General features: G+C 43.8%; 1 protein-coding gene across 1 annotated transcript in view; it reads left to right on the plus strand.

Moving 5' to 3' along the window:
* The first annotated feature begins 2,103 nt into the window (after nucleotides 1-2,103).
* Nucleotides 2,104-16,163, plus strand: part of SLC7A3 (solute carrier family 7 member 3) — a 47,718-nt gene continuing 33,658 nt past the window's right edge. The window contains exons 1-2 of the mRNA XM_069747297.1: nucleotides 2,104-2,175; nucleotides 15,007-15,392. Of these exons, the coding sequence (XP_069603398.1) occupies nucleotides 15,023-15,392 (370 nt within the window). The 5' untranslated portion in view covers nucleotides 2,104-2,175; nucleotides 15,007-15,022. The remainder of the gene's footprint in view (nucleotides 2,176-15,006; nucleotides 15,393-16,163) is intronic.

The raw sequence follows: 16,163 nt of genomic DNA on the forward strand, positions 1-16,163 counted from the left end.
CAGATTTTAATAAAAAGACCGCCAAAAAAACGAACAACCTGCTGGTGAACTCCCAGCTGACTAATATTGGAACTATTGACCTCAGATGAAAACCGAGTTATACACCACACAAGAAAATCATGAGACCCCCATTATATTTGTTATGGGGGCTTCCATTAGTGAGAGCCTTTCTCGAGCATCTATATATGGTGCACAATAAGGGAGTCGCTTTCCTGTCATGTCTCCCAGCCTGGCCTCCCTCTTGGTATCATGTGCCCCATCCTAGGTGCTCTGTTTTGTAGGTTACATTAACAACAAACGATGGTGCTCCCCTTCCTGGGTGTCGTCTTCTACAGCCGTCACTGGAGCCGGCAGCTGACTTCGGCGTATGATGTCGCCGTCATGCGCCTCCGGTCACGGGCACGCCGACGTCAGCTGCTAGCCTCTGATTGGCTAGCGCCGTATACAGTAACGCTAGGGCCTGCGGGATCCTTGTGCCTCAATACATGGAAGCTGGATCTGAGTCCAAGGATAGACAACCAGCTGGAAAGGTCGCCTGTACCTCCGGGCCCTGCCGAGGATGGAATATGTGCTCACTAATGTCGCTTTTTACAATGTTGGCCATTCTGTTCATTTTATGGGGAGCCTTTGTAAGTAGATTCTGGACAGACCTAAGTGTAATGTTTCTTTCCATGGAGAGTTTCTCCTCCAAAAAACAGCAAAACAAAAAGTCTGAACACACCCTAAAGGAAGCGTGTGTGTGTGTGTGTGTGTGTGTGTGTGTGTGTGTGTTGTTTTGTTTTTTTGAGGGGGGTTTGTGGATTTTACTACATAAGTTTTTTTTTTTGTTTTTTTTGTTTTAATTTTTAGATATGGGTCTTTTTTATTTTTTATTTTCTCCCCAAGATGAAATCCTTCTCATTGGAATGAATGGGAAGTGGATTGAAAGTGTTTAAAGCTGTTGTTGATGAGCAGAAACTCTCCACAAACCTCCCGTGTAAACGTTCCCTTAGGCTATGTGCACACGTTGTGGATTCCATTGCAGATTTTTCCACTCGGATTCTGCAGAATCCGCAGGTAAAACGCCCTGTCTTTTACCTGCGGATACCCCGTGGATTTACTGAGGATTTTATGCGAATTTTGCCTGCATTTTCACACCTGCGTATTCCAATTATGGAGCAGGTGTAAAACGCTGTGGAATCTGCACAAAGAATTGACATGCTGCAGAAAATCGCAGTGTTTCCATGTGGAATTTTCCACAGCATGCGCACAGCGGATTTGGCTTTCCATAGGTTTACATGGTACTGTACAACGCATGGAAAACTGCTGTAAATCCACAGCCAAATCCGCAATGGGTGCACATACCCTCAGGGCATGATGAGGGGGTGTGCTGGTGTCAGGGGCGTCTGATTTGAGAGGTGCACGCCTGTTAATGATTCCGGTGCTTTTGAAAGGTGTAGAGTGCCTCAGGACAAACCATACTCCGGTCAGTGACTGGAGTAAGATTTGTGGCATAAGAAATGCTGCAGAGCGGCGTCATGACCGCGCGCCCGTCCTCTGCCGTTTTGGGAGTTGAATCTGGCTTGGTAAAACTTACAAAGATGCAATTATTATTATTTTTTTTTTTTACAAACTCTGCATTGTGCAAAAAAAGTTGTGACTCTTGAAACAGAATCGCAATCGCTGTGGTGAATACAGAAGCCCGTGGTCTCTTTGATGCATTTTTGGAGCAGAAACACAGGGCGGAAACTCCACATTTTAGAGAATTTGGAGACTTTGTGCCCCTAAACCTGTGTGCACCCTGCGATCCGTACAGAAATCCGTGCCCGTGTGTATGCAGTCCTAGCTGCGATGCAATGGATATAATTTACACACAGGATTCCTCGGCTCGGGCAATGTCCTGCTCGGTCATTGATGAGTATATACTTGATGTGATTTCCAGCAGTTTCGTCCTGATTTTTGCTTTAGATAGAACCCTGGCGTGAAAAAACCGCAGCAAAACCGAGAACAAGTCTCCTGTAAATCGCAGCCTGGCTGTGATGGGGCCGTCATTGGTCGCGGGGCTGGACTCCGCCCACGCCTGGTCACATGACCTTGACATCATATAGTCTTTCAGCCGAGCCCCCTGACTTCCATTCATTAGTCAGAGCTGAGCGGGAAACCCAGAGGCGGAATATTCCGGAGGCACCGGCACCGGTAAGTGCTGCCGGCAGGGAGGGCGCCATGGCCACACGCGTGCGTTTCCCTCTGATGAACTTCTGCAGGGACTGAGCGCTCCGGAAGGCGCGGATCCTGGGGATCTAGTGATCTGTTAGGTAGTGATCCCCAGTGTGCAGGCTCAGGGGTCTTTGGAGTTTTCCGATCCCATCTCTGCCAGTCTAGTGGAATCTCTCAGGTGGTCGTCACCGGTGGGATCGCACCGATCTTACAGGGCTTCTCCAGTATCGGCTCCATCCTCTGATAATCTCTTGGTTCCCTGCAGAAAACTTCCTGATTTGATTAGTTCCTGTTTAAAGGAAAACTCTTCTTCTTTCCTTCCCCTCCCCAGGTCCAGTGTTAGTGTCTGTTGTGTGAGGTCTCGGTGACAGCACTGCAGCCAATCACTGTGCTCGGCGTCGTGCCACCACTGCCGATGGGCTCCATGTGAGCGTGGTGACACTGGTGGGGCCATCGCCCCAGTATTAGTCCACCACTCAGCCGGTGATGGCGTTTACACCCTGGGAAAGTGTTGTCCTCCCCTTCCCACTAATGTCTGCCTATCCTCCCTGTTGGTAGAAATCTTTTTATAGCGTTGGCCATCGGATGCCCCACAGGCCACTGTTGGCATACAGTCGGGGGGCAGTGCGGCGCTCGCTCACCACTTAAGGGCTATTATCTGACCTCCGTGTGGCCACAAATCTCGGCTCTAGTGCCATCTGATGGTGCGTGTTTCCAGTAATGGCAGCAGCTCCCCTGCCGACCCACGATATTGACGAGCGCAAGGATCGGCTCTCTGATCTAATCACCCCCACAGTTGACCTCTTTGGTGGCGTCTGATACACTGGTGGTAGATGGGGCTGCCCTGCTTTAGATGTGACCCTGATCGATCTGCCCCGCACACATAGGCCGCCATTGTTCCTGGGCATCCTCTTGTGCAGCACTATGGCTTCCCCTGTAGAATGAGCCGTTTTCTCTTTGGGTGATCGGCCGCCTGTCTACACTGTGCGATCATCCTAAGACATTTCCAGGTACACGGGCTCACGATAAGCGAGCAGTGGAAACGGACCTACAGACTTTGGGCACAATCTGGCGCTAGATCTTGGCACGGATTGGAAACCAGATTAAAAGAAACCTGTTACTGGGTTTATGGAGCCACTGAATGACCATTATGTATCTGGAACTTAGTGTTACAACGTGCCCATGTAACAACTGTCTGAGCCCGCTGCGCACTGGAGCCGAGGACCGCCCAGCTGTGTGCACGAGGGGGTGCCGATGTGTGTGATGTACGAGTCCTACTAACTAATGCTGAAGATTAGACCTGGCTGTGTAGGAAACTCCAGGCTTAGTGGCCTGTAACCAATGAGTTGTATCGCCCATCTCTGAACGTATTGTATGGTGCATCTGTTCAGCACGGACGCCGTACGTCTGATAAAGAATGATGGCGAATCTGCCATGGTGTGGAGAGCTGACGATACACAGGTCCCAATCCCCGACAAACGTTATTTATTGTGCCCGCTTATATAGGTCCATCATATTCCACACGAGCCCCAATGGGGACAGTGATGATAATCTAGATTCCCTATCTATATGTCTGTGGGGTGCTGAGGAAACCCACATGATCATTGAAAGAACATACAAACTCCTTGCTGGTGGGATTTTTAACTCAGGACCCCAGTGCTGCAAGGTTACAGTGCTAACCACTGAGCCACCATGCTGCCCAACCTTACAGCAGAGCTCAAGCTCACTTTTCACAACCTGGTTGTGTGGTGAATAGACAGTCGGCCATCTCGGCACACACACATTACTGTCGGCAGAGCCAGTCTATAGCAGCCAACATTCATCTAATATGTATGAGGGGCTTTGGCTACGTCATTAGCACACAGTGCGGGCGTTTGTTTTTTTAATTCCTGCTGTGGGGTTGTGAAAGTTAAGTCAGAAGTAAGAATAAAGTTCCCCCTACGCATTAGACCAACAGCGGTTGTAGTCTGTGTAAGTATGGGGGCCTCACCGATTTGTCCTCCAACACAAGTCGAGTGATACGAGGATTCGGCATGTACAATTTCAGACTGCTGATCCTTATGTTCTCCGAGAGATGCCCCAGAAAGAGGAATCTGGCAGTGGTTTTCTAGTTATTTGGGCAAAATAAGCTTTTAATTGGCTTAGAAATATAATTCTCGGCAGCACATAGTCCTGTGTAAGCAGGAGAAGTGCTGCCGAGAACAAATTACAGCCTGTGTGCACAGAACGATCGACTATTGGTCTTCCTGTGTGCATCACATGTGCAGTTCCTGTCTAAGGCTAGGGTCACATTTGCGGTTGAGTCCGCAGCTTTTCGTATGCAACCGCATGGCAAAACGCATGTTAACGCTGCGTTTTTTTTTATCCGCATCAACTTATAATTTTACTTTCGCAATGGCGAAATCCGTCATGCATAAGTGCAGCCAATTAATGCAATATTTGTAAAATGACACCTGAAGCAGCTTGGCTTAAAAATACCCCCTACCGTTTTGTGTTTCCAGCTCCTGTGCGCTTCCATGACAAGGCCACAACCAAAACTGCAATCTTACGTTCCAGTACACGTCTCCTTGTAAAATGACTATTTGCAAGGTGAAATGCAAATCTGCCCCAGAGCTGTAGACCTAAAACTGACGACTATGGCATATCTATTTCTCAGAGGCTGCAAAGTTCCATCATTTTTGCTACATTGAAGCAATCTGAATTTCAAAGTTGTCTCCAGCCTTGTTTAAGATCTCCCTCCTTTCTAGATTCTGTAGAGAACGTTTTTGGCGTGGCTGAGGCCGATTACCTTTGTTTTTAATTTTTTTTTCTGTTTTTGCTTGCTGCACTTTTCCTGTTCACACCAAAATCAAGCTGGATGAGTTGATTTCTTTTCTTTCCAGTGACGTATCGCGGTCCTGTTTCCTGTACGCTGCCCCCTGTCTCGTGCATAACCAGCAGCTGTGCAGGATATATCCATATATAATTAGTGGTGTTGACATTGACAAAGGATCTCCAATATAACGTCTGCAGCTTCCGTAGGCCTTATGAAACATGACACATTCACCAGGAAATGGCAAAACAGCCGTCCAATATTGTGATGCAACCCCTTTGGAGAGCAGGCGCCCTGAGCAGCATGTACTGGTGACTGCCCTGTCCGTGTGCCATTCATCTGTCTTGTGAGGGTCGTGAAGTGGATGGGATCTTTATAGAGCGGCACCTGGATGATTCTGGCGAGCTCTTTTCAGTCCCATTGAGCGGCTTGTACTCATCATTTTCTCGCTGGTGACAGCTGGAGGTGTTAAGGCTCCAGAGTGCAGTAATCTCTTGAGAGACGGAGGCTTCATTTTCATAAAATGTTTGCAGAGGTAAATTGAAGCAGTCCTACGTTTAGGTCAGAGGAGTCAGACGGTTTACAAACAGAAGGAAACAGTTTTGCTGATTTCCTTAGTGGTAATGATACAGTAGAGCACATTGTCTATACCTATAAGTAGGGGCACACTGGGCCTTAAATATTATTATATATTACTTTCTAAGAAATTGGAATTGTTCACTAGTGTTAATGTTTGAGAAGATGAACATTGTACAACATACAGATAGGTCCAGAAATATTTGGACAGCGACACAAGCTTTGGCATTTTAGCCGTTTACCAAATCACGTTCAAGATAGTTATATAATCAATATGGGCTTAAAGTGCAGAGTTTTGGGCTTAATTTGGAGGTATTCACAGCTCTTTAATATGTTGCTGTCTCTTTTTGAGAATTGTTAAATCCCTTTAAAAGGTCATTAATGAGCTATTCACTCGCTAATCCATAATCGGTTAAGTAGGTAAAAGGTCTGGAGTGGATTCCAGGTATGGAATTTGATTTTGGAAGTTGTTTTTGTGAACCCACAACATGTGGTCAATGGAAGAGAAACACCATCTTTGGGCTGAAATGGGGGAAAAAAAGAAAAAATCCATTAGAGAGCAGAAGTGTTTGGAGTCTTTTTTACATTCTTGCAACATAAAGGCGCACTGGTGAGCTTTTGGAACTCAAAAAGGCTTGGATGTTCACAGAAGACAACAGTAGTGGATGATCACAGGATCCTTCCCATGGCGAGGGAAAAAAGAAACCTCACAACAACCACCCAAGTAAAGAAGACTCTCCAGGAAGTAGGTGTTTCAGTATCTAAATCTACCATCAAGAGAAGACTTCATGAGAGCAAATACAGAGGGTTCACCACAAGGTGCAAAGCATTAATCAACCTTAAAATAGAAAGGCCAGATTAGACTTTGGCAAAAAAAACATGTAAAGAAGCCAGTTCAGTCCTGGGAAACTATTTGGACAGATGGAACTAAGAGCAGAATGACAGGAAGAAGAAAGTATGGAGAAGACTTGGACCAGCTCATGATCCAAAGCACAGCACATCCTTTATAACCTATGGTGGAGGCGGTATGATGGTTCGGGCATGTATGGCTTCCAATGGCGCTGGGTCACTAGTGTATATTGATGATGTGACTGAAGACAGAAGCAGCCAGATGAATTCTCTATGTAAAGGGCGATACTTTCTGCTCAGATTCAATCAAATGCCACAAGGTTAATTAGATGACTCTTCACAGGCCAGATGGACAATACCCTAAACATACTGTGAACGCAACCCAGGAGTTTAATGCAAAGTGGAATATTTGCAGTGGTCGAGTCATCACCAGATCTTAACACCATCAAGCTGCATTTCGAGGCAGAAAGACCCACAAACAAGCAACATCTGGTGACGTCCAGACTTCAGGCCGTCAATGCCTGCAAAGGATTCTCTACAAAGTATTAAAAATGGACATTTTATTTATGGTAGTTAATTTGTCCAATTACATTTGAGTCCCTGAAGTGAGGAGGCTTTGTAGAAAAATGGATGCAATTCTGAAAAATTCTGAGCTCCAAACGGAAAAACGAGGCATGGAACAGTGCTCCGTGTTATTTTGCTATATGCTCAGGAAAAAGCCTTCATGTCAATCACTTTTCAAGGTGCTGACCACGGAGTTCCTGCTCTTGAGGTGACTGTCAGATGGATCTGCCTGTCTCATGCTCTGGGATATTCAATTTCATTACATTCTTAAAATTGTGGGGGAAGATGTGGTTTAAAAAAAAAAAAACCTCCCCAGATTTAAAAAAAAAAAAAATACAGTAAATCAAATCCTTCTACAGGGTTGTTCTCATCTTATTTGGAGGGCTCCGCTTTCCAGCTTTGTCCCTGTAGCATCGGGAGAGCGCAGGGGCACTGAAGCTGCGGAGTACTGGGATGTGACCAGCTGAAGAGCAGTAATGGAAGAGAGCTTGTAAGTGCTGTGCTCCTTGCAGACTGGCCACTGCTGACTGGACTGCAGTGGTGGCCAGTAACCTTGGCAGCGAGCAGTAAATGACAAATCGTACTGTTGATGCATTTTCTAAGCACGTTGCAGTTTTACCCATTTAAGATTAAACACGTTTTAATCAATACTATTTGATCAGGTTAACTCCAAGAAAGTCACCCCACCGATGCAGTGTTCAAATGACTTGAAAGTGTTATCCAAATTCTGCAAACAAATAATAATGGCAACTATTACAATCTGGCTGTGTGGGGGTCCTATTGGTTCATGTTCACAAGCAAGCGGCACGTGAACCCTGCAGCCAGTCTGGGGAAGAGATAACAAGTGCCATGATGCACAGCAAGTGTTAAGGATTTTAAAGAATACTAATAAAGATGCAAGAAGGACTACAGTGTTGGCTTTGGATTGCTTTTCACTCTTGGTTTGATTTACTTACATTTTTAAATGCAACATTCGTTGTTTGTGGCGTTACTGCTTTTTTTTTTAAACATTTTTCTTTCCATAATATTCCTTAAGTGATTTTAAATAGTGTCTGAAAGGTGATGTCTGAATAAAGAAAGTCACCCAAAAAAAAGCACAATTATTTTGAAAAACCCACAAAGCTGAAAAAACTAAAGTCTTTTAAAGTAGCTGCCTTGCTTGGAATTCAAAGGTCTACGGTAATTTAATGCAGTCACCATTGAGAGGTTCGTGGATGTCTGCCTCGGTATCCCTTTGCAAACAGTATCGACATGTATAATAGTATCGGCATGTAAAATGTATACTATTATACATGTATACATGCAGATCCTATTATACATTCTGATACTATTATACATGAATACATTATACATGCTGATCCTATTATACATGTATACATTATACATGCCGATACTATTATACATGTATCGGCATGAATTATGTATAAATGTGTACTAGGATCGGCATGTATACATGTATACTAGGATCGGCATGTATAATGTATACTAGGATCGGCATGTATACTGGGATCGGCATGTATAATGTATACTAGGATCGGCATGTATAATGTATACTGGGATCGGCATGTATAATGTATACTGGGATCGGCATGTATACTGGGATCGGCATGTATACATGTACACTGGGATCGGCATGTATACAGGGATCAGCATGTATACATGTATACTGGGATCGGCATGTATACATGTATACTGGGATCGGCATGTATACTGGGATCGGCATGTATAATGTATACTGGGATCGGCATGTATAATGTATACTGGGATCGGCATGTATAATGTATACTGGGATCGGCATGTATAATGTATACTGGGATCGGCATGTATACATGTACACTGGGATTGGCATGTATACTGGGATCGGCATGTATACATGTATACTGGGATCTGCATGTATACATGTATACTGGGATCGGCATGTATACATGTATACTGGGATCGGCATGTATACATGTATACTGGGATCGGCATGTATACTGGGATCGGCATGTATACTGGGATCGGCATGTATACTGGGATCGGCATGTATACATGTATACTGGGATCGGCATGTATACATGTATACTGGGATCGGCATGTATACATGTATACTGGGATCGGCATGTATACATGTATACTGGGATCGGCATGTATACATGTATACTGGGATCGGCATGTATACATGTATACTGGGATCGGCATGTATACATGTATACTGGGATCGGCATGTATACATGTATACTGGGATCGGCATGTATACATGTATACTGGGATCGGCATGTATACATGTATACTGGGATCGGCATGTATACATGTATACTGGGATCGGCATGTATACATGTATACTGGGATCGGCATGTATACATGTATACTGGGATCGGCATGTATACATGTATACTGGGATCGGCATGTATACATGTATACTGGGATCGGCATGTATACATGTATACTGGGATCGGCATGTATACATGTATACTGGGATCGGCATGTATACATGTATACTGGGATCGGCATGTATAATGTATACTGGGATCGGCATGTATAATGTATACTGGGATCGGCATGTATAATGTATACTGGGATCGGCATGTATACTGGGATCGGCATGTATACATGTATACTGGGATCGGCATGTATAATGTATACTGGGATCGGCATGTATAATGTATACTGGGATCGGCATGTATAATGTATACTGGGATCGGCATGTATACTGGGATCGGCATGTATACATGTATACTGGGATCGGCATGTATACATGTATACTGGGATCGGCATGTATAATGTATACTGGGATCGGCATGTATACTGGGATCGGCATGTATACATGTATACTGGGATCGGCATGTATACATGTATACTGGGATCGGCATGTATACATGTATACTGGGATCGGCATGTATACATGTATACTGGGATCGGCATGTATAATGTATACTGGGATCGGCATGTATAATGTATACTGGGATCGGCATGTATACATGTATACTGGGATCGGCATGTATACATGTATACTGGGATCGGCATGTATAATGTATACTGGGATCGGCATGTATAATGTATACTGGGATCGGCATGTATAATGTATACTGGGATCGGCATGTATAATGTATACTGGGATCGGCATGTATACATGTATACTGGGATCGGCATGTATAATGTATACTGGGATCGGCATGTATAATGTATACTGGGATCGGCATGTATAATGTATACTGGGATCGGCATGTATAATGTATACTGGGATCGGCATGTATACATGTATACTGGGATCGGCATGTATACATGTATACTGGGATCGGCATGTATACATGTATACTGGGATCGGCATGTATACATGTATACTGGGATCGGCATGTATACATGTATACTGGGATCGGCATGTATACATGTATACTGGGATCGGCATGTATACATGTATACTGGGATCGGCATGTATACATGTATACTGGGATCGGCATGTATACATGTATACTGGGATCGGCATGTATACATGTATACTGGGATCGGCATGTATACATGTATACTGGGATCGGCATGTATACATGTATACTGGGATCGGCATGTATACATGTATACTGGGATCGGCATGTATACATGTATACTGGGATCGGCATGTATACATGTATACTGGGATCGGCATGTATACTGGGATCGGCATGTATACTGGGATCGGCATGTATACATGTATACTGGGATCGGCATGTATAATGTATACTGGGATCGGCATGTATACTGGGATCGGCATGTATACATGTATACTGGGATCGGCATGTATACATGTATACTGGGATCGGCATGTATACATGTATACTGGGATCGGCATGTATACATGTATACTGGGATCGGCATGTATACATGTATACTGGGATCGGCATGTATACATGTATACTGGGATCGGCATGTATACATGTATACTGGGATCGGCATGTATACATGTATACTGGGATCGGCATGTATACATGTATACTGGGATCGGCATGTATACATGTATACTGGGATCGGCATGTATACATGTATACTGGGATCGGCATGTATACATGTATACTGGGATCGGCATGTATACATGTATACTGGGATCGGCATGTATACATGTATACTGGGATCGGCATGTATACATGTATACTGGGATCGGCATGTATACTGGGATCGGCATGTATACTGGGATCGGCATGTATACATGTATACTGGGATCGGCATGTATACATGTATACTGGGATCGGCATGTATAATGTATACTGGGATCGGCATGTATACTGGGATCGGCATGTATACATGTATACTGGGATCGGCATGTATACATGTATACTGGGATCGGCATGTATACATGTATACTGGGATCGGCATGTATACTGGGATCGGCATGTATACATGTATACTGGGATCGGCATGTATAAGTTCCCAGGGGAGCATTGCACGTCCTGTCGGTCTCTGTTACCTTTGTGTTTTCCACAAGGAGAAACTTTCACGGTATAACAGCAATATTCCCCCTCGGTAGCGCCAGCGCGCGTGTGTGTGTGTGTTTGTGTGTGTACATCAGTCTTCTGTTCCATACGGTGTTCTGAACAGTGTGAATAAAGTATTACTCTGGTAGGTTACATCGACATTGGACTGGTTAGTCAATTTGGTGGCTGCCCGTGTCATCAGGCTCTTAGTCCAGCAGATCGGGGATGTCGGTATGATGCCCATCATCATCTTGCTTTCTTTTTAATCCAGTTGCCTTGGATACTCGGACTCGAGCCGTGCTCTGCTTTTGATTTATTTTTTAATTCTCGTCTGTGCTTCCTTATTACCTTGTGCTGCTTTCCTTCCAGTTGTGGCTTTATTACTGTAGTAACGTCTGCTTTCTTCTTTTTTGTTGTTGTTGTAATTTTAAGACTATTTTCCTGCTTTACTTACAGGGTCATTCATTGTGTTTTTTTTCTAATTTTATCGGATTGCCACCTCTAATTGCTTGACCTGTGCTGATTTTGGAACAGTTTTTCTTTTTGAAGTTTTCTGTGATTTTGGTGCACAGGGGCCGGACTGAACACGGGTCTCCTCCTCCCTGACTGATTCCTGGACCCTCTGCCGGCCTCCTCTATATGGAGACTAGGTAGGTCACTGCTAGTGAGGAGCGCCAGTGGTCGTTACTCGAGTCTGCCTAGGGGGCTCGGGTATTCGAGTATGTCGAGTGCTTGAGTGACATGTTCGCGTCCCCGCACCCCCATGTTACATGGATGTTAGCCATAAAACATGCAGGGATTGGTTGACATAGGCAGGTGCGGGGACTTGAACATGTCGCTTGAGCACCCGCGATATTCGGTGCAAACTCCAATAACGACCACTTGCACTCATCACTAGTCAGTTTTTTTTCCCAAGACCGTAGGCAGGCGGAGAACATGGATTTTTACTAATGACGCCCCGAATTGTAGGAATCGTGATCTCAGCCAGAGAGCAAATGGGCAATATTAACTTTTAAAGCCATGAAGCCATTATTTGTAGATAGTACACACAATGTTTTTACAGTGAGACTGTGTGGCCCTTCGGGCTTTCGTGTTTTAACCTATTGCTATTAAGGGTGCTTTTTTCCAGTTTGGGCAAATCACATTTTCTTCATTGAACTGTAAAATGAATTGGCCATGATATCTATATTATTGGAGCATGGCGTTCCTCATTTATTAAGGGAATTAGGCTGAAAACTCTTCTCCATAAACTGGCAGTTCTGTAGTAACTGTTATATTTTTAAATTTACATTTTTGTTGAGATTTTTTTTCTGTTCTGCATTTAATATAAAAAAATGATTACTGTAAATATATTTTTCACTTTTATTCCATGTTTAAAAAAGTAAAAATAAAAAAATGCAATTTTACAGTAACTGGGAAAGGTGGAAATATGAGCATACGCCACTGAGCTATACACACACATGAATATGGGGGACTTGTCAGTCAAGCAGAACCGTCTGGAGATTTTCCTCAATGACTAGTATTTCTGTTTGCCTCGTTCCCAGATGTGCTTTCATCTATGTTTGGGGGATCAGCTCTTATTCAAACAGCCCCTTCTGGCTGCATGAATCACATGCCTGGTTCCTTATAACTGCTTTGAGCATTGGGATGAAAGAGAGATCCAGTAGATCATCGGGGTGTCAGCGATTGATCCCTCACCAATATTACCTTCAATATGCACTTTTGTCATTTATTTGAATAGTGGGACATGTTCACTGCCACAATTTTCATACTATGTGAAACGGCCTCAGGTGGCTGAGCACTGTACTTGGGTATCTTTGGCAATCCCAGTGTGAACACTGCCCTGATGTACTCTGTTATCTTCCAGCATCACTAGACCAAGAAGTTGCACTAACAATGTGACTTTTTTTTTTTTTTCTGTTTAGGTGGCCATTGAAATGACTGACAACTAGTTGGTCATCTCACAAAGTCTGGAACCCTCTCATCCTGCTAAGATTTTTTTATCTTGTGTTGAGCAGAAGTCTGGTGGATACACAGCGGATAGTCCTACTGAATAGACTGTTAGCTGCTTTTTTCTTGCCATAATACAAATTCTAACAGTCTATTCAGTAGGACTATCCGCTGTGTATCCACCAGACTTCTGCTCAACACAACTGATGGTCCCAACCCCATTTATAAGGCACGAAATCCCACTTATTAAACCTGACAGGGCACACCTGTGAAGTGAAAACCATTCCCGGTGACTACCTCTTGAAGCTCATCAAGAGAATGCCAAGAGTGTGCAAAGCAGTCACCAAAGCAAAAGGTGGCTACTTTGAAGAACCTAGAATATAAGACCTATTTTCAGTTGTTTCACACATTTTCGTTAAGTATAATTCCACATGTGTTAATTCATAGTTCTGATGCCTTCAGTGTGAATTTTCTGTATTTTCATGACTACGAAAATTGTACAATCTTTAAATGAGAAGGTGTGTCCAAACTTTTGGTCTGTACTATACATACATTTTAGCTGAATACCCAAAAGAGGAGTCCCCACCACCCTTCTGACCGGATCGTCAGAATCTGCCGCAGTAGTCTTGCTTTAAGACTGCAGAACCCTGATGAACCCCATTGTAATTCAGAATTTGTTGGGATCCATTGAAAATGTGAGCAGTCTTGTTTGTTTCAATGCAAACATAAGATCTCCACATACAAGAAATAAAGTATATATTTAATGCTATGATGACGTCGGGGGAATAAATCTGACACCCGGCTAATTGAATGTTTGACTATATCCTGTGGCACAGCCGTGAAGAAGGTTGTGTGTGATTCTCCGCTGCCTATTGATCGCCCCCTGGCCCAGCAGTGTATGGCCATTATTCCTAAGTGATATAGATTAGGTCTGTAGCATTGTCTGACGTGTAGTTTATATCCGGTGTTCTCACGACGCCATCAATAATTCTATTATCTACTCTACTTGTCGTGAACGACTAAGAAATCCATTTCTCCTAAAATTTCCAATTTCCACAATCTCACTGATGGGAAAAAATGTCTAACCTTTGTCACAACAGTTCCTTTATGTTTAGGAAATGTAAATTTGTGCAGCGTTTTAATAGTGCAATGAAGCCTGTGCCTCACAAGCCACGGGGAAGACTTGTGTATTATTAGTGCGGCTGCAGCCATAGACAGGACTGTGCCTTCTGCAATATGACGGGCCCTTCTGTCACTACATCGTGCTACCTTGTCTTAGTTGGGGGATCCGCTTTAAGGGAGAACCTTTCATGTTCCTTGATGGATCTATAAAAGTAAAAATGTAATTTTCAATTTCCTCGTTCTTAAAATCTGGCCCCATTCTTCAGATTTTATTCTGTATTTTCATTTCTTTTTATACTTTACCGCTCATTGTGTAGGGGACTGTCTGTCTAGGAGCGGTGGCTGAATATGCTCCGTGCTTACAAGCTCTTTGGTGCTAAGCTTGTAAGCTCAGCGTTGAGAATGGCTGAGATCACCAGAGTACGCGGCTTTCTCCTGATCCTGTCCAGTCTGTGTGGCTGCACTTCCAGTTTCAGACCTTTTTGACAGTGTTTTTTTTTGTTTTTTTTAAAGGTATTACATTAACAAGATGACTTGTGGCGGACTGACGATAATTGGCAAGAAATTGATCCGCCGGAGAGTCATAGACCTGAACAATGAAGAATCCTGCTTTGCCCGCTGCCTGACCACATTGGATCTTATTGCACTCGGAGTTGGTAGCACACTTGGAGCTGGTGTTTATGTCCTAGCCGGTGAAGTTGCGAAAGAGAAAGCCGGGCCGTCAATTGTCCTCTGCTTTCTTGCTGCCGCGCTTTCTTCAGTGCTAGCTGGTCTGTGCTATGCGGAGTTTGGTGCCAGGGTACCCAAGACTGGCTCTGCCTACCTGTACAGCTACGTCACTGTTGGAGAGATCTGGGCATTCACAACTGGGTGGAATTTAATACTTTCATATGTTTTGGGTAAGTTTTTTTGTTTGTTTCTCTATCTATCTAATATATATATATATATATATATATATATATATATATATATATATATATATATATATATATATATATATATTTAAACTACCAAGCTTTAGTTCATTTTTTCCCTAACAGAGGAATTTGGATAGCGCCCTGGGATCTGAGTGATTATCTATTATAAGTGTCATATTGTGAGCATAGAAAGAGGCGAGACCCCAAGGGCAATGGGGTCTTATCTGGTGGAGAATTTGGTCTAGGTCGGAGGTATAGGAATTGCTCACCTTTTAGGGCTTGTTTAACCCATAACTGAAGAATCGAGGTATGAGAGCTGCTGCAGTACCCTCAGGTCGGGAGATCCCGCCATGTAGGACAAGTGGTAGATGATAGGAGTAAGCAGTGTGCGCTGCTGTGCCAGATACAAGACATCTGGAGGACACAATGAGGGGTGAGACCATAAGGTTTGTTCTCAACACGTTTTTGAAGCTGGGGTTCTCCTGAGGATGATGGTTCAACTTCAGAATGCGTCTAATCCCTCCATCACACTACTACTCCTATCCTCCTACCAATTGTTCTACTCTTAAGTGTAGGTGTATAGGATCATTCAGATTCTTGTTTTTGGACCCAGAAGCCTAAAAATCTTTTCATTTTATTGAACTAGTGGAATAAATAACTAATTTGTCTTATCGTGCAGGTTGTTACATATGTGGCAACATACAAGACATATAAGACATACAATTCTGCCCTTCACCTCTCCAAACAAACCTA

This window comes from Ranitomeya imitator, chromosome 2 (assembly GCF_032444005.1).
Source record: "Ranitomeya imitator isolate aRanImi1 chromosome 2, aRanImi1.pri, whole genome shotgun sequence".
Lineage (NCBI taxonomy): Eukaryota > Metazoa > Chordata > Amphibia > Anura > Dendrobatidae > Ranitomeya > Ranitomeya imitator.